This window comes from Sturnira hondurensis, unplaced genomic scaffold, assembly GCF_014824575.4.
Source record: "Sturnira hondurensis isolate 20B ecotype Veracruz unplaced genomic scaffold, ASM1482457v3 Scaffold0016462, whole genome shotgun sequence".
NCBI classification, from domain to species: Eukaryota; Metazoa; Chordata; class Mammalia; order Chiroptera; family Phyllostomidae; genus Sturnira; species Sturnira hondurensis.
In genome coordinates, this window is record NW_028089093.1 from 723,250 (window position 1) to 746,590 (window position 23,341).

The 23,341-nt window shown below is 34.4% G+C and overlaps 1 protein-coding gene across 3 annotated transcripts in view; it reads left to right on the forward strand.

Annotated features, from left to right (window-relative positions):
* KRIT1 (KRIT1 ankyrin repeat containing) overlaps window positions 1–23,341 on the forward strand; it is a 38,240-nt gene that overhangs the window by 8,899 nt on the left and 6,000 nt on the right. For all 3 annotated transcript variants that reach the window (XM_037066073.1, XM_037066075.1, XM_037066074.1), the window contains exons 4-15: window positions 790–882; window positions 2,047–2,176; window positions 3,955–4,198; window positions 4,415–4,530; window positions 4,699–4,842; window positions 10,224–10,380; window positions 11,151–11,258; window positions 13,176–13,332; window positions 14,666–14,817; window positions 20,434–20,600; window positions 21,397–21,484; window positions 21,973–22,179. In XM_037066073.1, the coding sequence (XP_036921968.1) occupies window positions 790–882; window positions 2,047–2,176; window positions 3,955–4,198; window positions 4,415–4,530; window positions 4,699–4,842; window positions 10,224–10,380; window positions 11,151–11,258; window positions 13,176–13,332; window positions 14,666–14,817; window positions 20,434–20,600; window positions 21,397–21,484; window positions 21,973–22,179 (1,763 nt within the window). The remainder of the gene's footprint in view (window positions 1–789; window positions 883–2,046; window positions 2,177–3,954; window positions 4,199–4,414; window positions 4,531–4,698; window positions 4,843–10,223; window positions 10,381–11,150; window positions 11,259–13,175; window positions 13,333–14,665; window positions 14,818–20,433; window positions 20,601–21,396; window positions 21,485–21,972; window positions 22,180–23,341) is intronic.

A 23,341-nucleotide genomic window follows, 5' to 3' on the forward strand; every position in this document is an offset into this window, starting at 1 on the left:
TCTCTAACATTTCTATTTTGTACAATAATTCATTTTATAAAATAATTGGGGGCTATAATAATAATGAGCCATAATAATCACAAATGTGATTTATTTTGTGAATAAATGAAGCTGCTTGAACTGTTATATTATCTGCCGGTCCACAGAAGACATCCAGCCAGGGTGAGGAGCAAGGTTCTATTTCTTGGGGTGAAGAGATTGGAAAGGTTGACAAAAGTTATGACAGAGGTATCTAGAACATAAGAGGTTTTAGAGGACAACACTTGTAGGTTAGTATTTATGTTCTCCTTGCTACCAGATCAGGAAAAACAGACTAAGTATTTAGTTACAATTCAAAATAGCAGTTTATAGTCCAATCAGATTTTATTAAAAATCTGAAATTGAGGGCAGAGCTTGCAGATTAAGTGAAGAGGTGCTAAACTTTAAGATCGTGCAATTTATGTATACCACCTCACTTAGCCAGCTTAGAGTGTAGTAAAAATCTTACCATGTGCATCCTCGCTGAGTGAGGAAGTATATGCCTCTTTGCCTCTTGAGCCTACAGGATGCCTCGGTGTTCAGTAGCTCTATCAGTCCTTAGCAGGACAGTATTTCTTGTTATTCACCAGAAGATTCTCTTCTATTGAGTCAAGACCAGGACCCCTAATCTACTGTTTAATTGTACACAAAATGAATATTATCAGAATTACCAGTTTTTATTAGGGCAAATAATAAAATTGACTTAATATTTTAATTGGTCTCACTGCCCTTTTTTTTTAATCTTTACCGACCTTTTTAAAAAATGATTAGGAAAACGAGTGGTACTACTGAAGAAATTTCCACTGGATGGGGAGAAGATGGGCAGAGAAGCAGCATTATATATTGTTCCATCAGTTGTCAAAGGTAAAGTCCAAGTTTTATTTTATGAATCATTCCGTGCCTTGGATCCTAAGTGAAAATCTACTGTGGACCCTGACTGGTATGCCTCAGTCAGTTGAGCATGGTCCTGCAAGGCAAAGGATTGATTGTTCATTCTTGGTTGGGCATATGCCTGAGTCGTGGCCAGGTCCCAGTTTGGGGCACGTGGGAGAGCCAGCCAATCAGTGTTTCTTCTTCATATCCATGTTTCTCTCCCTCTCTCCTTCCCTTCCCTGTTCTCTAAAAATAAATAAATCTCTTAAAAATACCTATTGTGGAATTTAGGAATTTGCACTCATAGTTACTACTATAATACTGTTGTAGAATACATGTTGTTAATTGATAGATGGGAAATTTGTTACTTAAATAAAGATATTTTGATTTTGAAGTAATAATCAGGCTTCTGGACTGAACAATAATGTTTTTGTTCCTGTGGGAAACCATATATTGAAACTAAAAGTTGTCAGGTTATACTAAAGGACCTTTCAATGGATATGCCATAGATAGAATGGAAATAGATATTTAATTATTTTTGAAAATTAAAATATAATCAGGACCTATCTGTGTTTGGGACAAAAAAGTGTCAGTAGCAGTTCTAAAACACTGTCCCACTGCAGTGGCAGTATTTTAAATGGTGTAAGAAGTCTTACTAATCAAAGTTTCATAACATTGAGAAAGGAAATAATTTCAGTTCTTCATGATTCTAAATACTGCATTCACCCAAGTGGATAAAGTCACAGAGCTGGCCATTACTTGAATCCAGGTCTTCTAATTCCAAATCTAAAATAACCTATACTTGATAGTTTTTTAAAAAAATATACTGTAACTTATTTTTTATTTACTTATTTTTAAATATTTATTTGCTTGTTTGTTTGTTTATTGAGAGGGAAATGGAGGGAGAAAGAGAGGGAGAGAAAAACCAATGTATGGTTGCCTCTAGCGTGCCCCCTACTGGAGACCTGACCTGCAACCTAGGCATGCTCCCCAACTGGGAATTGAACTGGTGACCATTTGGTTCGAAGGCCAGTACTCAATCCACTGAGCTACACCAGCCAGAGCTAAATATACTGTAACTTTTAAATAAACATGCAGTTACAAACCTTTTATCTGATGGTTATGATGGCATAACTCTTTATTTTTCTTTTCCAGATAACACTAAGTATGCATATACTCCTGGATGCCCAATATTTTACTGCTTACAAGATATTATGCGAGTCTGTAGTGAATCCAGCACTCACTTTGCTACTCTTACAGCAAGGATGTTAATAGCCTTGGATAAGTAAGAACGGCCATTAAAAATATTTTTTAATAAATAAAATACATGATGATAGTAGAAAATAGCTGATAGATACCAACACTTTTAGAAGAAAATAATGAAATTAATAATATATATTAATAAGTGGTAATTTTAAAAAAATTAAATTTATCAAGGTAATATTGGTTAATAACATCATATAAATTTCAAGTATACATTAAAATTTGTTATCTGTATACTCTGTTGTATGCTCACAACCTAAAGTTTAATTCCTTCCCATCACTGTATTTGATCCCCTTTAACCAGTTCACCCTCACCCTACTCCCCTCTCTCTAATAACTACCATTCTGTTGCCTGTAACTATGAGTTTGTTTTGTTAGTTCACTTGTTGCTTTTTGCTTTATATTCCACATGCAAGTGAAATCATACTATTTTTGTCCTCCGTCTGACTTACTTCATATAATTCCCTTAAGATCCATCATGTCACAGATGGCAATGTTTCATTGTTGTTTTTTCTTATTGCTGTGTAATATTCGATTGTATATATATCGCATCTTCTTTATCCAGTCATCTGTTGATGGACACTTAGGTTGTTTCCATGTCTTGGCAATTATACATAAAGCTGCAAATGAACAAGGGGGTACATATATATCTTTTCCAATTAGTGTTTTCATATTTTTCGGGTAGGTACCTAGAAGAGGAATTGCTGGATTGTATGGTAGTTCTCCTGTTAATTTTTTTAAAGAAACTCAATACTGTTTTTCACAGTGGCTGCACCAATTTATGTTCCCACCAAAAGTGGCTGCGGGTTTCCTTTTCCCCATGTCCTCATTAATACTTGTTATTTCTTGTCTTTTTTATGCCACTTGCATTTTGTTTTATTTTTATACAACTTTTTTCAATCGTCTTTTTTTCCATTACCATTTAACCCCCATTATAGCCTCTTCCTCCCCCAGTCACCACACTGCTGTCCATGTTTATGAGTCCTTTTTCCTATTTATTGGATCCCTTCACACCCTAATGCCTGTCCCCCCCAACACCAGGAGCTGTCAGTCTGCTATCTGAGTCTGTCTGTATTTTGCTTGCTGGTTCAGTTTGTTCCTTAAATTCCACATATGAGTGAGATCATACGGTATTTGTCTTTCTCTGACTGGCTTATTTCATTTAGTATGATGTCCTCTGTTTCTCTGATGTTCTCTTGGCTGTAATAAAAATAAAAATTTTCTTTATTACAGCCAAGTAGTATTCCATTGTGTAAGTATACTGTAGTTGTTTTATCCACTCATCTACTGATAGACATTTGGGCTGCTTCCATATCTTAACAATTGTAAACAATGCTGCAATGAACATATATAATAGCCATTTTAACAGGTATGTGGTGGTATTTCACTGTGGTTTTGATTTGTAAGAAATGGTAAGTTTTTATAAAACTAGATTTATATTGAGTTACTCTCATAATGAGTTACTCACATTAATAAATCTTTTACCCTATCATGCCCATGCCTTTGTCTTTCTGTAACAACGGGTTTCATGTACCTACATCTCAGTCATTTAAATTTAAAAGTGCTTTGTATTTTTTGAAAGGGGTTTTTATTATTATTATGGTATGTGCATTTTTAGAAATAGTTTGCAGTGTCCATTAACAAAACTTTTATTAATAGTAAACGAAGTACTTTACCAACATTAATTAAAATTATAAACATCTGAATGTTAGAAAGTATCACATGTTAGAATCGGAAAGTATTCTACTTTTAGCTTCACTTTTGAACAAATACTTGTGTTTCTTTTTTCTATTTTGCCAGGTGGTTAGATGAACGCCATGCACAATCTCACTTTATTCCAGCTTTATTCCGACCGTCTCCTCTTGAGCGGATAAAAACTAATGTCATAAATCCCGCATATGCTACTGAATCAGGTCAGACAGAAAACTCACTACATATGGGCTATAGTGCACTAGAAATAAAGAGTAAAATGCTGGCCCTAGAGAAAGCAGATACCTGTATTTACAATCCTTTATTTGGATCAGATCTTCAATATACAAATCGGGTAAGGATTGAATATATTTTGGCTCTGATTTCAAAAGATGTTTCATCTCAAATGTCATTTTCTTTTTCCTGAGGGAAAAGCATCTGTTACTATTGTTATCATTAAGAGGACATCCATACTTAGCTCTTTTTATGTGTATTATAGTTAAATATCTAAAGCTTTTAAGGGTTTTTTTGTTTGTTGTTTGTTTTATTTTGTTTCACTTTTCCTTTCTAGGTTGATAAAGTGGTAATTAATCCATACTTTGGGCTAGGAGCTCCCGACTACTCAAAAATCCAAATTCCCAAACAGGAGAAATGGCAGAGAAGCATGAGCAGCGTCACAGAAGACAAGTACTGTTTTGGTTTTATGCCCCATTGCTTTTTTAAAGACTTACATTCTACCACTGTAACATTGTTTAAAATGATATATGCACTTAATATGCAATATAGCCATTTCATAAGTGATGTAGTTTGTAGCTGCTCAGTGATATATAGCTTTCAATTTGTTTTTGTGAACAGGGAACGGCCATGGGTAGATGATTTTCCTCTCCACCGAAGTGCCTGTGAAGGAGATTCAGAATTATTAACCCGTCTTCTCAATGAAAAATTTTCAGTCAACCAATTAGATAATGATCACTGGGCGCCCATTCATTATGCATGCTGGTAAACATTAACTTATTTTCCTTTTAAAAGATTGAATTCTTGGTTATAAATGTTAGTGCTCCTTTTCAAAATTATTCTCATTCCAGCCTCTTTTTTTCTACCATGTTTGTTTTATGAGCTTTCTACTTAGATCTTTAATTACCATATCTGTGCATCCATTCAGAATTGCCAGGTCTGCCTTGAGGGAAAATATGTTAGTATTCTCAGGCATTACCAGCTCATAGCAAAGGATAGCTAATGACTAGCAAGTGTCAATGCACAGCACAAGGTCCCAAAAATAATAAAAATTATTTCGTGTGGGAGTTATGTTTATTTATCCTCACTATAGAATTTACATGTGTTAACTAATTATGGTTGGACCTCATATTGGAATAGTATCCTTTTAGTTAAAAATCCCCAAAAGCTCATTAGAATCAAAGCCTTCCTTTTTGTGTGTGTGTGCCTTTTTTTAATTAAGAGGGATTAGCTCATGAGATTGAGGTTAGCTCTTTCCACTAGTTGCCCAGTGTAGTTCTTGCTCACCTACTCTTATCACATGATAGTAACTTTTCCCCTCAGTTGGGCCAAGTTCTTGGACTTGTGTTCATAGCAGTAGTTAATTTGCTATAATCCATCCTTTAGAGAGGATGTAATGCAGTTATTTACCATTATTTCTATGGAAAGGTAACTTGCCTTATTGGTTAAAATGAAATTCTTGGCTGAGTTAAGGAATGCCTGCATTATTTACTGCTTGTTAATTGTCCACACTTCTTAGCTGCATAACATTGAGCAAGGCACTTCACTTCTTTGCCTCTCTATTTGTTTGGTTTTCTTTATCTGTATGTAAAATGCATTAATTAGATCATTTCTACGGTTCTTTTTAGCTCAAATTCTTTTGGTTTCACTAATTCCAGTATTTGTGATCAAGAAGCTAAAATATAGTTGCTTTAAATACACATCTTTTATCCCTTTAAAATATGGTCCTTTATTCAGTAAATATGCTCTTAATTTTTTTCTCTTAAAAAGATTCTTCTTTATTCTATAAATGTGTTCTTGTTTGTCCATTACAAAGAATTTTTAGATCAGGTTTGGAGTCACCCTAAATCTTCTTTAACTAAATGTATAGTTGTTTCTTCAAATTACTACTAAATACTGCTAGCAGCCACACTGCTAAAAAATAAAAACAAACCCACATTCTTTACCTGGAACTAAACAGGAAGAGGTAGAGAATATAGTTCATTCCCCAAGAAAGTACACTGTGGAACTGGGACAGAGGCAGTGAGTTTTAGTTTAGGAAATCCAAATTTATATTTGGCTATATTGTTGCCCTTTGTGAGAGGTGCAGGCCAGGAGTTTTTTTCTCCTCTAATAAAAGAATGGTAATATTTTCCACTACCTATTAACATAAAAACAGAAGTATGGTATCATATTTAATGTGCTTTGGGTTGTCCCTAGGTTTTAGTCCCAACTCTTTGTTCCTAAAAGTATGACCTTTAGCAAGTTACTTAAAGTCTCTAAGGATCTATTTATATACAAGATGGACTTAATAATAGTAACTTGCTTAAGATTAAAGAAGAAAATGCAAATAAATGCTTTGAGAGTGCCTGGCATATATAGTAAGCACTAAAAGTCATGTAAGCTCTTTACTAAATAGTTAAATCAAAATCAATCTTCTTTCCTATTCACATCAATAAAATGGTCTATCTGATTAAAAGTATAGCAAGGTGACCTATACCTCTTGGTGTATTAAACTTGATTATTGTTTCCCAGCTGACACAAAGTTAATTTTATCAAAGGATAAAATTCTTCCTTAGTGTTTTGTAGTTTTTACTACAAAAACACTGAAAAGATTTCACTACAAAAATCTTAAATCTTGTTTAAGATTTTCCAAGTAAAAACACTGAAGATAATTGAATTTTAGATTTAGACATCAAAATCTTTAAATTATTAAGATACTTTAATAATAACAGCCAACATTTATTATATTGGAAATGTACTCTTATAAACTAATTGGTATGAGGATTGAGCAGGGAAATACTATCTCATCAAGGGACTGGGAATTGGGGCCTATATTTATAAGATTAGACAAAATATTTTACCCCTCTTGGTCTCTTTCCTCGTTTTATTAGATCAGTGGTTCTCAAACCTTGGTATCAGAACCCCTTCCCAATCTTAGAAAATTACAAGATCCTAAAGGGCTTTTATCTATGTGAATTATATCTGATATTATCATATTAGAAGATAAAACTGGAAAATACTTTAAGTATTTATCAATTTATTTAAAAATAACAATAGCCCTGGCTGGTGTGGCTCAGTGAATTTGAGCACCAGCCTGGGAACGAAAGGGTTGCTGGTTTGATTCCCCATCAGGGCACATGCCTGAGTCACTGGCCAGGTCCCAGTAAGAGGCATGCCAGAGGCAACCACACACTGATGTTTCCCTCCCTCTTTCTCCCTAGTCTTCTCTCTCTGTCTAAAAATAAATAAGTAAACTCTTTAAAATGTTTTTAAAAATAAAAATAACAATAAAGAGCTATTAACATACCATAATTTTATGAAATATAATATACTTCCCAAAATTACGTGAATTAATAAGAGTAGCATTGTTTTACATTCTTGCAAATCTTATTCTCCAGCTAAATAGAAGATAGTTGGATTTTCACATCTGATTCTACCTTTAATTTGTTGCAATAATACATATCATGTAGCTTCTATTACACTTAGGAGAAAATGAGACTGAAAAGGGCAAATAACATCTTATAGTATCACTATGACAATGTTTGACCTAGAAAACACCCTGAAAAGGTTTTAGGGGACCTCTTGGGTTCCCAGATCACTCTTTGAAAACTACTTAATTAAATCACCCTTAGGATTGCCCCAAGCTCTTAAAATTCTCATATGGTGACCATGTACCTAAAAACTTTTCTACAATCCCCATTTTCCAAAACTATTTAAGTTGGCTTTCTCCCCATATGGGTAACTTTTGAGACACTCAATAAATGTCTCATATCCCATGTTCTCTGGCCTCTAAAATCATTGTCTCTCTTTCTGATAGTACTTTTAGGCGTCACATCATTGCTAGCAGATGTTTTAGAACTATGGTGATTTTGCTGCTTACAGATTACTCCCTCGATTTCATTGGAGCCTTCACTATAACTTAGTTGTTTATCCTTTCTGTCTGATTCATCATATCAGCCTTTTAGTCCTCCCCTACAAGTGATTATAAACCTTTCTACTCTTAAGCTCCTAAACTCCCCCTACTTTCTTTCTTTACTCTTATCAGATAGTTTTATTCCTATTTTCAAAGAAATTAAAGGATTTAAAATGTTCTTCTCCATCCCTAATCAGTTTAGTTCCCATCTCTCTCTATCATAGGGTATACAAGTAAAAATCCTTCTTGTTCCTCATTAAATTAACTTTTTCCTGTTATGTACTTTCTTCTTGCCTTCCAACATATATGTCTATCTTCCTCCTTGAAAAGAACCTGCTGCTGCTTCTGGACACTAGCATGTTTCTTTCCTTCCTTTTATAGCCAGACTTCAAATGTCAGGGAGCTACTCTCACACTATCTATGTCCTTAACTTTCTTAACCTTTTTCTGAGTTTTTAATCACTTTCCCTGCTCTATAGTATTTAATACTGTTAAATACTCCATTCTAAGAACAAATTCGAGTTGAAAGGGCATAAGGGAGCCATAATGATGGTCAGTATAAAAGCAGGCTATTATCGTTATATCGTCTTTAAAATTACTAAAATGCTAGCCTCCATTCTGTTACCCAAGCATGTGTTCTGGTATGGAAATTGCTATACTAAGATTCCGAAAACTGAATTTGAACTCTGGCTAGTAACCATATAAGGCCTTAGGCAAATTACTTAACTGGTTCAAGCTTCATTTTTCTCATCTGATCAAGAAAAATACCTTTGCTTGCCTCAGAAGTTGCTGTGAAGATTAAGCAGTTGTATCAGAAAGTTGAAAATTTAAAGCATCATACAAAATGTATGTTTACATTACTTTTATTATAACTTCTTAAATTGCTTCCCTAGTGGTTTTTTCCTGTCCTGAAAAAGTGTTTTTCAAGGTGCATTTCATTGTTCTAAAATGATAATCTTTCTCTAAATTTTCTCTCAGAATATTTCATTCATTCTCCTACCCTTACTAGTAATTCTTTTTGGTTGGAAGAATTTGTGTATTCTTTTTTTTATTATTGTTGTTCAAGCACAGTTCTAGTTGAATGTTTATTTCTTCCTTTTCTTCCAAATTGTTGATTTGAATCCTGGCCTCCCTCCATTCACTGTTGATTTCCTGTCTCTTTTTCTTGATTTTATTTTGTGTAACCTTCATTTCTTCCTTTTTTTTCCTTTTTTGACATATTCAACGAGTGCTTTGAGCATCCTTATCACCAGTGTTTCTAACTCTGCATCTTGTAGGTTGGCTATCTCCACTTCGTTTAGTTCTTTTTCTGGTTTTTTTCTGGTCTTTCATTTAGGCCATATTTCTTTGCCTCCTCAATTCGGCAGCCTGTGTTTGTTCTGTGTATTAGGCAGAGCTGCTTTGATTCCCTGTCTTAGCAGCATGGCCAGTGTAGCAGAGGCACCTGTAAATTATGGGGGGTGGGGCCTTGGGTAATTGCCAGGGTAGGGCAACCCTCTTCATTGCTCCATGGCTCCATTTGTGGTGGGGGTGGGTACCCAGAGAGGGGACACCACCACTCCCTGGCCACCAGAGGTCTGCCCAGCACTAGCCCATTTCTAGTCACTTTACCCACTTCCTGTGTGCAGTTGGCGCCCCTCAAACTGCTACCCTGGTGTTTACCTACATTTTAAGTCCACGTGGTGAAAATCCAGCAGTTTCTACTGCTGCCCTAACCCCCACTGGTTTTTAGAGCCAGAAGTAATAGGGGTTTATCTTCCGGGTGCTAGAACCGTCAGCTGTGTGGTCTGGCCTAGGGCTGGGATGACTTGCTCCCAGGGTATCCCTCCCAGTTTTTATCCACCAGACATGAATGTGGGACTGTCCAATCTGCCTCCACCACCTCCAACGCTCGTCCACACCACACTGCCCCTCTCTCGCCCATCTCCACAACTCTACCCCTCCTACTTGTCTGGATGAATGTGGCTTCTTTAAAATCTTGGTTGTCAGACTTCCACTCAGCTTGATTTACTGATGGTTTGGGGTATTATTTGTTTTTGAGATCTGGTTGTAATTCTTTCTATGGTTGCATGGGGAGATGAAGTGTCTCGACCTACACCTCCATCATGACATCTTGACCGGGAGTCAACATTTGTCAGTGTTCTAATTCCTTGCTCTATGACTAGAAACATCTTAGATTTCTTTGAGATGTCTTCTAAAATTTGTAGTTTTAAAATATTTGAGATGACTTTTTAAGGTTTTTTTCCCCCTAGGCTTGGAAAAGTTGAGGCCACTCGCATATTGTTAGAAAAGGGAAAGTGCAATCCAAACCTTTTAAATGGACACCTTAGTTCTCCTCTTCACTTTGCTGCTGGAGGAGGACATGCTGAAATAGTACAGATTCTCTTAAACCATCCAGAAATTGACAGGGTAAGTTATTTATTATTTGTAATGTTTAAGCAGTGAATAACAAGCAGTGAATGACACTAAAATGTTCAGTAGTATACTTGAGAGGTTAGCGGAAAAATAAAAGTTTCGCTAACTATATAGAATAAGTATTATGTATAAACTTTGCTTTTGTATATAAACATTTCTATTGTAAAAATATACCTTGCATAAAACTTACCATTTAAGCCATTTTTTTCATTTTTATTTTTATTTAATTCTTGTTCAAGTACAGTTTGCTGTCTTATATTCCCAGCCCTGCCCCCCCTAGTGCTCCCCACATTTAAGCCATTTTAGGTGTACAGTTCAATGGCATTAAGTACATTCATATTACTGCACACACATCACCACTATCTATCTCCAGAGTGCACATAAAATTTAACCTCTTTTCATTTTCTATTCTATTTACTCCAAAATATATTTAAGAGTGAAAAAGATTTTGTGCACACTTTCTAGAATTTGTATTGAAAAGTATTTGTGAAGGGAAGAGTAATAGTTTTAACAAAACCTTTGTTGTATTTATAGTCAGAACTTTTCAAAAACTATCACATTGATTACTGCTTTAAGCATTTCATATTTGGAAATTCATGTTTATTTTAAGTATAGCATGTACTAAGTGCAGTTAATAATTTACTTACTACTTGAGAAGAGTATCATTTTAATCAAACTTTTATTGATTGCATGATATTTTCCCTTAGATTGCCATTTATTTGTAATGCCTCTTTTCTATTTCCTCTTTTTCCCCACATTTCTAGCACATAACAGACCAACAAGGAAAATCCCCTTTAAATATTTGCGAAGAAAACAAACAAAATAATTGGGAAGAAACTGCAAAATTGTTGAAGGAAGCCATTAACAAACCAGTAAGAGTTATCTTCATAGTAGAGCCAAGCCTCCTACTCAAATTGCTAAGTCATTGTGGATCTGTGACAAGAGTGGAAGGATGAAAGGCTGGATGGCTCTTTACTGCTTTTATAAAACCTCATGGTTAGATTTCATAAGTATTGAATTTGTTGTCATCATAACAGATGTCATCCATGTCATCCATAACTCGGACATTTTTTCTTGTATAGCAGAATGAAACTTGCATAAATAAATCTTTTAATCACCTAAAATTAACCTAATTTCAAGTGTAATCTCTACTTGGTGTGCTAATTACAAATTGTAATCTATTTGTATAGGCATATATCTCTACTTACACCTTCTCAGCACTATTTTTTATTTGTAAATACATTAAACATCATTTATTAATTTAGTTTCAGAAAATTAATTATCTTACAGATTCATTTTCCTCCACTCAAGAAAGTGAATGGATTAAAATGGGAGAGTTCCTAGCTTTTTGGTTTTGCATCTTCAACCTGGCCTTTGCATCTAATAGTGTTCAAAATAATTATTAGTGACATTATGGTAGAAAAAGAATTGACAATTAAAAACAACTCAGTCATAAAAGTTATAGTGATAAAAATCAATTGAAAAACGTCATGAAAACTTGCAAACCCGATAAAAGGATTCATATCAACAGATACAGAGTGAAAGTTTGATACCAACATATATAACCCATATGTCTGGGGCTTTCCAGACATTCTCACCACTACACCAGCGATTTTCAACCAGTAGTCACGGCTCACTATTGTACTGCAAGAAGTTTTAAGACATGCAATACCTGACTATTTAGGGGGCACTGACCTCTTTTCCCTTAGACTGTCAAATAAAAAAAAAAGACAATAGCCAACACATCAACAGCTGTCCAGTGTGAATGAATCAAAACTATACCTATTGTTTTTGTCAGCTTGGCAAAAAAATCACATTTTTTTTGTGTGCTGCAGAATTTTAGTAATTAGTTTATCAGTGCTGTAAAATGAGAAAGGTTGAAAAATCACTGAACAGTAAGTCTTTGTTGAATATTTCTGTGAATTTGAGACCATGAAATGCTGGAAGTGATAAGGAATCTGTGATCTCTCCTTGAAAATGTAATCTCACACACACACACACACGTTAAAACACTGTTCCATGAATTCAAGACTAGGGCATGACAATAGATAAGTGGTATAATAATTGAAGTATAATATAGACATCCTTATGTTATAGTTCATTGCAATTTATTTTCTAGTTGTATACGTAGTTAAAACACTTTTGTTCCTTGGCATGATTCTTGTATTGGAATGTATAAGATGAAAGGAATTAAGTGATTTTATCCAAAATGAACTGACCTGGAAGTTGTTAGGAGTTATCATTTACTTCTCATAATAACAAAAATGTATTGAGAGAATGTCATTGTTCTCTGGGATTTTCTGAACTCGAGGAAATAAACTGGTTCACAGTCCATTGCTCATAACTTCTACCTGCAGTCTTCTATCACAGAATCTTAAGACAAATTATTGCTGGTACACATTTCTGCAGTGTAATTTGTGGCCCAGTAGACTCACGAGGTCCTTGAGTAACACCATTAGTTAACCAATATACAACCCCATGTGATACTTACTTTGTACATAATGACTTTAAAATATCCTCTCCAAAGCTTTTGAGGTTGAGCATTTTAAAAAGTCATTTGCCTTAGTTTCCATGGAATAGCCAGAGGAAAACATCTTAGAAAATATGAATAATAGAAGTAAAATTTTTTAAAATATTGCCAGCAGATTCTTACTTGAAGCAGTTTTTCTGATATTTTCCATCTTAGAAATCTATATTAGGCAGATAAAGTTGAAATTTAATTGTTTGGTTGGACTGCATTGCACAGTTTGTAACCAAGTTGCATAATTTATTATCATTCTTTATTCCAGTATGAAAAAGTTCGAATATATAGAATGGATGGATCATACCGTTCTGTTGAACTGAAGCATGGAAATAATACCACAGTGCAGCAGATAATGGAAGGAATGCGTCTTTCCCAAGAAACACAGCAATATTTCACTATTTGGATCTGTTCAGAAAATCTTAGTAAGAAAGTTGTTATTTTGTTATGTAAACCTCATTGGTTTTTTTGGGGGGGCGGGGTTTGTTTTGTTTTTTAGATTTTTGAGAGTGGCTTGGTAAATTTCAGTATGGCATCAATTTATTACTGACTTTTAAATTTTGCTATAATGCTCTTCTCTTTTATGTAAATTGTCAGTACTCAAACTTTTGAAACAGATAAGCCTCTGGGCCCACTCCCCACCCCCCAAATTCATTCAAGCAGTGTTTTAAGTGCTAAAAAACAAAACATTTCTTCTCTGGCAATGGAATTTGATTTGAATCCCATTAAGCATGGTGCTTATCCAACTTCTCTTTATTTTCAGTGGTCAAAATAATACAAAAATTATTATCCTAATACTAATACTAATACTCCCTGAAAATACAACTAGGAATTATAAATCAGCTGAAACTCTTCAAATTCATTAAGTCAATTTTTATTAGAAAAATGTTTGTTTCGGTCTCTTTTTTCCAACATTTATTTTGAGACATTAAAAACCAATAGGAAAGTTGAAAAAGGAATAAAATTTATACCATATACCATTTATCAAATCACCAGTTGTTAATTATTATTATCTTTATATTTTATATCTGATCTTTTTATTTGAAATCAATCTAATATCACTATAGATTTGTCTCAAAGTATTGTGTTTGTGTGTGTGTGTGTGTATGTATGTGTGTGTGTATATATATATATATATATAAAGGATTTAATTAAGGTTGTGATTGATTATCTAATGGTTTAATTGTGTTTTTTAAACCAAATACTACTGATTATATCATAATTAAATAGGCTCCCATGGAATTAAGGATCTTAAATACATTTAATAAACTTTATTTCCTTTAAGAATTATTCTCATAATTCTTATTTCTAAAAGACAACAGCAATTAACCTCACCCTAACTAGGATGGCTCAGCTGGCTGATTGTCTAGCAAAGTGAAAGGTGGCCAGTTCAATTCCAATTTGAAATTCCAGTTCAATTCCAATTCAATTTCAATCAGAGCACATGCCTGGGTTGCAGCCCAGTCCCTGTTTGGGGCATGCAAGAGGCAACCATTCGATACTTCCCTCACACATCTATATTTCTCTGTCTTGCTTTCTCCCTCCCTTCTCTCTGAAAATAAATAAATAAATAAATTTAAAAGCAATTAACCTCAAGTTGGGTAGAGATATTGTTAAAGTCAGTGTTGATTTAAATTTAGACTTTCAATTTGTGTGTATTTGGTAGTTATGTGCAAAGAGTTTAATATAAAGTTTCTTTGCATTGATATAATTGATTTGTTTTTACATTATCATCTGTAAAGGACTGATGTTTTTCAGGCCTTCAACTCAAACCTTATCACAAACCCTTGCAACATGTTCGGGACTGGCCAGAAATACTTGCCGAATTGACTAATTTGGATCCCCAAAGGGAAACACCACAGCTTTTCCTAAGAAGAGATGTGAGACTTCCTTTGGAAGTTGAAAAAAAGGTTTGCTTGGAAATCTTACTAAACAGTCATTTCAATGTACAGAATTTATTGAGTTCCTGTAGTAGGTACTAGAGGCAGAAATTGTCCTTTTCCTGTACAGGTGGGGTTCACTTCTATTTTTCTGTTCAGTCCTCACACCCCTTTGGTAAGTGGGAGAGTTTGGGTCAGACTGCTTTACAAAGCCCCTGGATGGTTAATCTGTTTTTACTTTCATTGTCCTAGAATACAAAGAAATAAGAGAATCTATCCTAAAGAGAATTAGCAACCAGATGGAGACAGATTATACACTAAAAATTTTTTCGAAATAGGAAGTGCAATATCAAAGATAAACCTAATAAAGGGCTAATTAGTTGTGTAAATTTCAAAGGAACAAAGAGATACCTTGGTGTGAGGGAGAACAGAAAAGAACATTCTAAGTGGAGAAGATTATATTTGCAAAGGGTACATAAAAAATTGTTCTTGACAGTCAGTAAGTAGCTATTCTCAACTCAGGCAGAGAATTATGTAGGTACTAAAGTTAGGGAATCCAATTCACATTTGATAATAAAGATCTGCTCCAAACAAGTATGTTTGGATTTTAATTATACTATAAATGTTAGAGGAGAGGTAATATAATGCCATCTGAAGGATGAATGGCCAAGGAAGAAACCTAAGGGAGATATTATAAGCTAAACTTGGTATAATAGTCTAAATTCAGTGGCAGCTATGAAAATGGGGGTAGGAGGGGAATCCAACATCTCATAACCGTGAAAAAATATACAGTGCTTTCCTGCTTCTTTTTCAAGGCAATATTAAACAAACAAGGGTAAGCAAATTTCAGCACAAGAAAATTTCAGTGACCATGTCCAAACTTGGTAACTTTTTTGTGCCTGACTGTTCATATTGTCCCCTTTAGGTAGATTTGATCCTGTTAGTCAAATATGCTGAAGTTATATAAAAATTTGTGTGAAGTATACTAAAAACTAAGATATTGATTATTCATTAAAAATATATTCGCATTACAAATATAGCCCTGGCTGGTGTAGCTCAGTGGATTGAGTGCAGGCTGCAAACCAAAGGGTCTCCAGTTTGATTCCCAGTCTAGGGCACATGCCTGGGTTGGCCAGGTCCCCAGTAGGGGCCACGTGAGAGGCAACCACACATTGGTGTTTCTCTCCCTCTCTTTCTCCCTCCCTTCCTCTAAAAAATAAATTATATATATATATATATGTGTATATATATATATATATATATATATATATTAGCATTGCAAATAGAATGAAGGAAAAAACACGTGATCATCTCAGTGGACATAGAAAGTGAGAAATAGGCAGGAACTTCCTCAGTATGCTAAATGGCTTTTATGAAAAACTCAACTAACATCCTACTCAATGTTGAAAGATTGAAAGCATTCCTTTTCAGATCAGAAACAAAAAAGGATGCCTATTTTCACCACTATTTAACATAGGACTAGAAGTTTTAGTCAGAGCAATTAGACCCTGAAAAAAGGAAAAGAAATAAAAGGCATCCACATAGGAAAGGAAAAACTAAAACTATCTCTATTCACAAATTTTAGGTTACATAATCCTATATTTTGGAAATCCCAAAGAATCCACAAGAAAGCTATAAATGGATTCAGCAAAGTTGTAGGGTACAAAAATCAGTTGTTTCTATATATCAGCAACGAACAGTCAAAAAAAGGAAATTAAAACATCTATTTAAAAAGCATTAAAAGAATAAAATACCTAGGATCACATTTGATAAAAGAGGTGCAAGACTTGTACAATGCAAACTACAAAAACATTACTCAAGTTAAAGAAGACTTAACTAGGCCCTGGCTGGTGTAGCTCAGTGGATTGAGCGTGGGCCTGCGAACCAGATTGCGGTTGGATTCCCAGTCAGGGCACATGCCTGGGTTGCAGGCCAGTTCCCAGCAGGGGCCAGTTCCCAGCAGGGGCCACATGAGAAGCAACCATACATTGATATTTCTCTCCCTTTCTCCTTCCCCTCCCTTCTAAAGATAAATAAATAAAATATTTAAAAAAAAAAGAAGACTTAACTAGAAAGACATACCAATTCAAGGATAAGAGGATTTAATATTATTAAGATGATACTAGCAAAGTGATCTGCTGATACAATGCAGTCCCTAACAAAATTCCAATGGCCTTTTTTGCAGAAATGGGAAAGGCAATACTCACGTTCATATGGAATTGCAAAAGGCCTTGAATAGCCAAGACAATCTTGAAAAAGAGTAAAGTTAGGGACTTAATTCCCAATTTTGAAACTGTAAAGGAAACATATGGGTAAATCTTCATGATCTTAAATTTGGCAGTGGATTTTTAGATGTGACAGTAAAAACATGAATAACAAGAAAAAACACATAGATTAAACTTCATCAAAATTAAAAACATTATAAATCAAAAGACATTGTGAAGCAAGTGAAAAGACCTATAGGATGGGAGGAAATATTTGCAAATCACATCTAAAAAGGGTTTACTATACAGAATGTATAAAGAATTCGTATAATTCAATGACAAAAGACAACCCAATTAAATTGGGCAAAGGGCTTGAAAAACATTTTTCCAGGGAAGATATACACATGAGAAATCAGTTTAAACCTACCAAAATGGCCATAATAATAAAAATATATAAAGGAAAATGACAAGTATTGGTGAGGATGCAGATAAATTGGATCACTTACACACTGCAGTGCAAAATGGTGCAGCTGCTATGGAAAAGAGCTTGGTTTTTCAAAACACTGAACTGAATTACCATATGATCCAGCAGTTTCACTCTAAGTATGTATCTGAAAACAAATCAAACAGATACCTGTAAGCCAGTGTGCATGGCAGCATTATTCACAATAGCCAAAAATGTAGTATATACATACAATGAAATATTATTCAGCCATAAAATGGAATAAAGTTCTTATATAGATATACCATTACATTGATGAACACAGAAAACATTATGCTTAATGAAATAAGCCAGACACAAAAGGACAAATATTGTATGATCCTATTAATATTACATATCTGGAACAGGCAAATTCAGAAAGAAAGTTCATTAGTGGTTGCCCCAAGTGACTGGTGGGGGGGAAAATAAGGAATTACTGCTTAACGGTTACAGATTTTGTTTGGCGATGAAAAAGTTGTGAAAATAGTGGCTGGTGATGGTTGCTCAACATTGTGACTATAATAAGTGCCAGCGAATTGTATGCTTAAAATGGTTAAAATGGAAAATTTTTTGTTACATGTATATTAACACAGTTTTTAAAAATGTATTAGATTCATGAAATTTATAAATAATCTAGCTATACTCAGTCCCACCTAAGAAATATTAAGAGTTGGCTAATAGATGCCCTGGCTGGTAGATGGTGTGGCTCAGTGGACTGAGCACCAGCCTGCGAACATAAAGGCTGCCAGTTCTATTTCTGGTCAGGGCACTTGCCTGAGTTGCAAGCAAGTCCCCAGTTGCGGGACGGGCAAAAAGCAACTGATTACCGTTTCTCTGGCACACTGATGTTTCTATCCCTCTCTTTCTCCTCCTTTCCCCTCTCTCTAAAAATAAAATCTTTTTTTAAAAAGTTGGCTGGTACAGAAAAAGCAATAATGATAATATGTAGAATATAAATTGTATAATTATGTTATAAATAATATAAAGTGGGCTCAAGTGAAAAAAAAGAGAGGTTTAGTAAGTACTTAAGGTAAATCAGAATACCATGATCACCCGGTAAAGTAGTTGTGTTGTTTCACCCATTATGTAATTAAATTCCTGTTTGTACCATCTGAAAAACAGAAGAATGGCAGTTATTGGTTAGCATCATTCATTTAAAATGAAAATAGCCTGCTTTCATTTAAAAAGAACAATTGTTGACTAATACTCCCTGAATATACAACTAGGAATTATAAATCAGCTGAAACTCTTCAAATTCATTAAGTCAATTTTTATTAGAAAAATGTTTGTTTCAGTCTCTTTTTTCCAACATTTATTTATTTATTTTTTAAGATCTTATTTATTTATCCTTAGAGGGGAAGGGAGGGAGAGAGGGAGAGAAAGATCAATGTATGGTTGCCTCTGGTGTTTCCCCTGCTGGGAACTGGCCTGCAACCCAGGCATGTGCCCTGACTGGGAATCGAACCGCAATCGTGTGGTTCGCAGGCCCGCACTCAATCCACTGAGCTACACCAGCCAGGGTGCCAACATTTATTTTGAGACATTAAAAACCAATAGGAAAGTTGAAAAAGGAATAAAGTGTATACCATATACCATTTATCAAATCACCAGTTGTTAATATTTTGCTACATTTACTTCCTCTGTTCTCTTTGTGGACCATTTAAAAGTGAGTTGCAGGCATTATGGCACTTCATCCATGCATATATCAATATGCATCTCCAAAGGACATGCCTGTGTAGTACAATAACATTTATAACCTAATGAAATTAATATTAGATCCATGCTTTGCATTTATCTCTTTAGACTCTTGTAGTCTAAAACAATTTCCTCCATTTTTTTCATGAAATTGTTTTTTTATATTATGGATTATAAGATATTATTATTGTTCTTTTTAAAGATTTTATTTATCTTTAGAGGAGAAGGGAAGGAGAGAGGGAGAGAAACATCAATGTATGGTTGCCTCCTGTGCGTCCCCTACTGGGAACTGGCCTGCAACCAGCCATGTGCCCTGACTGGGAATAAGGTTCGCAGGCCCGCACTCAATCCACTGAGCTACACCAGCCAGGGCTATAAGATATTATTTTAATTAATATGATAAAAATAATCTTTACCATTAAGAATTTGGATCTTTGTGAGTTATACTTGGAAGTATTTTAAGTGTGCATCAGAAAATCTATAATCGATGATTGATTATTTCTAAGTAGAACTATCATATATTCTGTAGGCTAGCATTTCTAAATGTTAGTCTTATCAGATAAAGTGAAACTTTAAAGTTTTTAAAATATAAAAAAAATATATGTTCTCCTTTAGTGTTATTTGAAAGTGTAAAGTATTTTTACTCAAATAAAACATGTTTGTCTTAAAATAAACTTTATTAAACTATACATACCTTTCTGGCAATTAACACACTTGTTTTCATCTTCTTTGAGGTTCACTACTATTGTGTATAGCATAGATAATAGAAAAATGTTTGAGGAATATAAAGAGTATAAACTTGTGCTAGAAGTTATCCATATCCATAAATTGATGAAAATTTTATTGGACTATAAATCAGAGGCTAGCAAATTATGGTCTGTTGTCATCACTGAGTTGCTGCCTATTTTTGTATATCCTGTAAGCTGTTAATATTGGTCATGTCATGTGAACATTTCATGAAATTCAAATTTTAGTATTCATGTATAAAGTGTGACTAGAATACCATGCCCATTTGTTGATATATTGTGCTTTTGTGCTAACAGTAGCAGAGTTAAATAATTGCAAGAGATTGTAATCACAAAAGCTTAAAATATACCTGTCGGGCTCTTAATAGAATAAGTTTTTCAACCCCCTACCCTTAAGCAGTAACAGCTTATTTATGTACAAGTATGTAGTATTTGTTTTTCCATATTAGATAATGACAAGTTGTATATTTGTAATAGGAAATTGTAGCTTAATAACCAAATCATATTTTTTTCTTTTAAGATTGAAGATCCACTGGCTATTCTTATTCTCTTTGATGAAGCCAGATATAATTTATTGAAGGGCTTTTATACAGCTCCTGATGCCAAACTAATAACATTGGCAAGTCTGTTGTTGCAAATAGTTTATGGAAATTATGAGAGTAAGAAACACAAACAAGGTTTCCTAAAGTAAGTATTTCATATAATTGGTGGTCTTGTGCTGTGCTTAAGATTCAGTTTAACCAAGAAAATTTAGAAATAAATATTTATACATTAGTTTGGAATTAAATACAGTAGGCCCTCTGTATCCGTGGCTTCCACATTTGCAGATTCAACCAACCACAGATTGAATCCACTCATACAGAGAGCCAACTAAGGGACTGAGCATCTTTGGGAGTCCTGGAACCAATCCCCCTCAGATTCCAAAGGTATACCATTTACCTTTGATATAGAATGAGAAGAGAATACAAAGTATAGAATGAGAAGGGGAGGGAAAAAAACCTTCGGCAAAGTATTCTTGAAGTTACATATTTTTAGATGTATTTAATTGATTATGCTATTACAGTTGTCCCATTTTTTCTCCCCCACGCCCCTCCCACTAGCATTCCACCACCTTAGTTCATGTCCATGGGTCGTACATTTAAGTTCTTTAGCTTCTACATTTCCTATACTATTCTTAACCTCCCCCTCTCTTTTTGGTACCTACCATTTATGCTTCTTATTCCTTGTACATATTTAAATTTGTTTATTGTGGTTTTCAATTTTCAATATTTTGTGGTTATTGAAAGAAGAGACATTTCTCTAAATTGAGCAATGTTAAGCTTGTGGCTTTTGTTTAAAATTTTTTTAGAGCTCTGATATTTTGTAGCATAGTATTTTTTAGCTGAAAACTCAAGTTACTTAAAGCCTTTTGTGTCTCAATAATTATATTACTTTAGCTACTAAAGATAACTCATTTAAAAGATGTTGGCATATTTGCTTACAGTGAAGAAAATCTAAAATCCATTGTACCTATTACCAAATTGAAAAGTAAGGCACCTCACTGGACAAACCGAATACTTCATGAATACAAGGTAAGTTGTTTAATAGAACTAAAAAGACATTTTATAACAGTTGAAATTTTGTTAGTATTATTAGTATGTTTTAAACATGGTACATAAAATATATAGTCCTGAAATTAAAAATTTGTCTTTTGGTTCACATGTCTGAAACTGGAAGGAAGATATTTTTATTTTTAATAATGTAGACTCTTTTAGTAAATACCTTCCTTATGCTGGATAATGACTAGTGATTTTTAAAAAACATGAAATAATCTCTGTCCATAAGGCATTTAAAAAACCTGATAGAATAGACAAAAGATTTTTAGGCTTTGATAATCGTTTCTCTCTCTCTCTTTTTTTAAATGTATGATCTCAAAAGAAAATTTGCTTTTGGAATAATGTCACACAATTTTATTCTTTGGGGGCAGCCTTATTTTCAGAAACTGTTTTGTTGACCTATTTGGATTATCAAAGCTATGTTCTCCTTTCATATCTCTTTATTTTACTTTATTTTGTTTTAGAATCTCAGTACAAGTGAGGGTATCAGTAAAGAAATGCATCACCTTCAGCGCATGTTCTTACAGAATTGTTGGGAAATTCCAACATATGGAGCAGCTTTTTTCACAGGACAGATATTTACAAAAGCAAGCCCCAGCAATCATAAAGTCATCCCTGTATATGTGGGAGTGAATATAAAAGGACTTCATCTCCTCAACATGGAAACTAAGGTAGATTTTCAGCTGTTTTGATCAATCACATTGTATGTCTAAAGTAACAATACCAGCCTACGTGAAGTGTCTAGAAATGGCATAGATTTAAGTCTGTTTATGGAAGTTTCATTTTTAATAACAAAGGATTGGTGGGTGTGAAACTAAATGATTATCAGCAGGGGTTAACATGTAAGTTATAGAACATTTCTACATTGAAATACTTTGTGGCCATACAAAAGACTAAAGAGTATATTTATTTTTTAAGATTTTATTTATTTTCTGGCTGGTGTAACTCAGTGGATTGAGTGTGGGCCTGTGAACCAAAGGATCGCGGTTCGATTCCCAGTCAGGGCACATGCCTGGGTTGCAGGCCAGTTCCCAGCAGGGGACACATGAGAGGCAACCATACATTGATGTTTCTCTCCCTCTCTCGTTCCCCTCTAAAGATAAATAAATAAAATCTTTATAAAAAAAGATTTTATTTATTTTATTTGTTAGATGGAGAGGGAGGGAGAGAAACACTAATGTGTGGTTACCTCTTATACACTCCCTACTGGGGATCTAGCCTGCAACCCAGGCATGTGCCCTGGCTGGGAATTGAACCTATAACCCTGTGGTTCACAAGCCAGCACTCAGTCCACTGAGCCACACGAGCCAAGGCTAGGCCAAAGAATATTTTTGTGTAGAATAATCTTCAACATATATTTAGTGAAAAAGCAAGGTGCTAAACCTTATGTTATATGCCGCCCTTTGTTAAAAATGAGTGAAGTGGGTATTTATCCAAACAAAACCAAAACATCAACTTAAAGATGTATACACCACCATGTTCAATAAAGCATTACTTACAATAGCCAAGATATGGAAGCAGCCTAAGTGTCCAATTATGGATGAATGATAAAGAAAATGTGATACACATACACACACAATGGAATATTATTCACCTATTAAAAATGAAATCTTGCTAATAGTAACAACATGGGTGTACCTCGAGGACATTTTGTTAAGCGACATAGGTTAGTCTATGAAAGATAAATAACGCGATCTCACATATGTGTAGAATATTAGGGGAAAAACAGGCTCATAGTAAAGAAAACAGATTGGTGGTAGCTAGTAGGGGAGGTGGTTTGGGGGTGGACATAATGGGTCAAAAGTTACTAACTTATGATTGTAAAATAAGTCA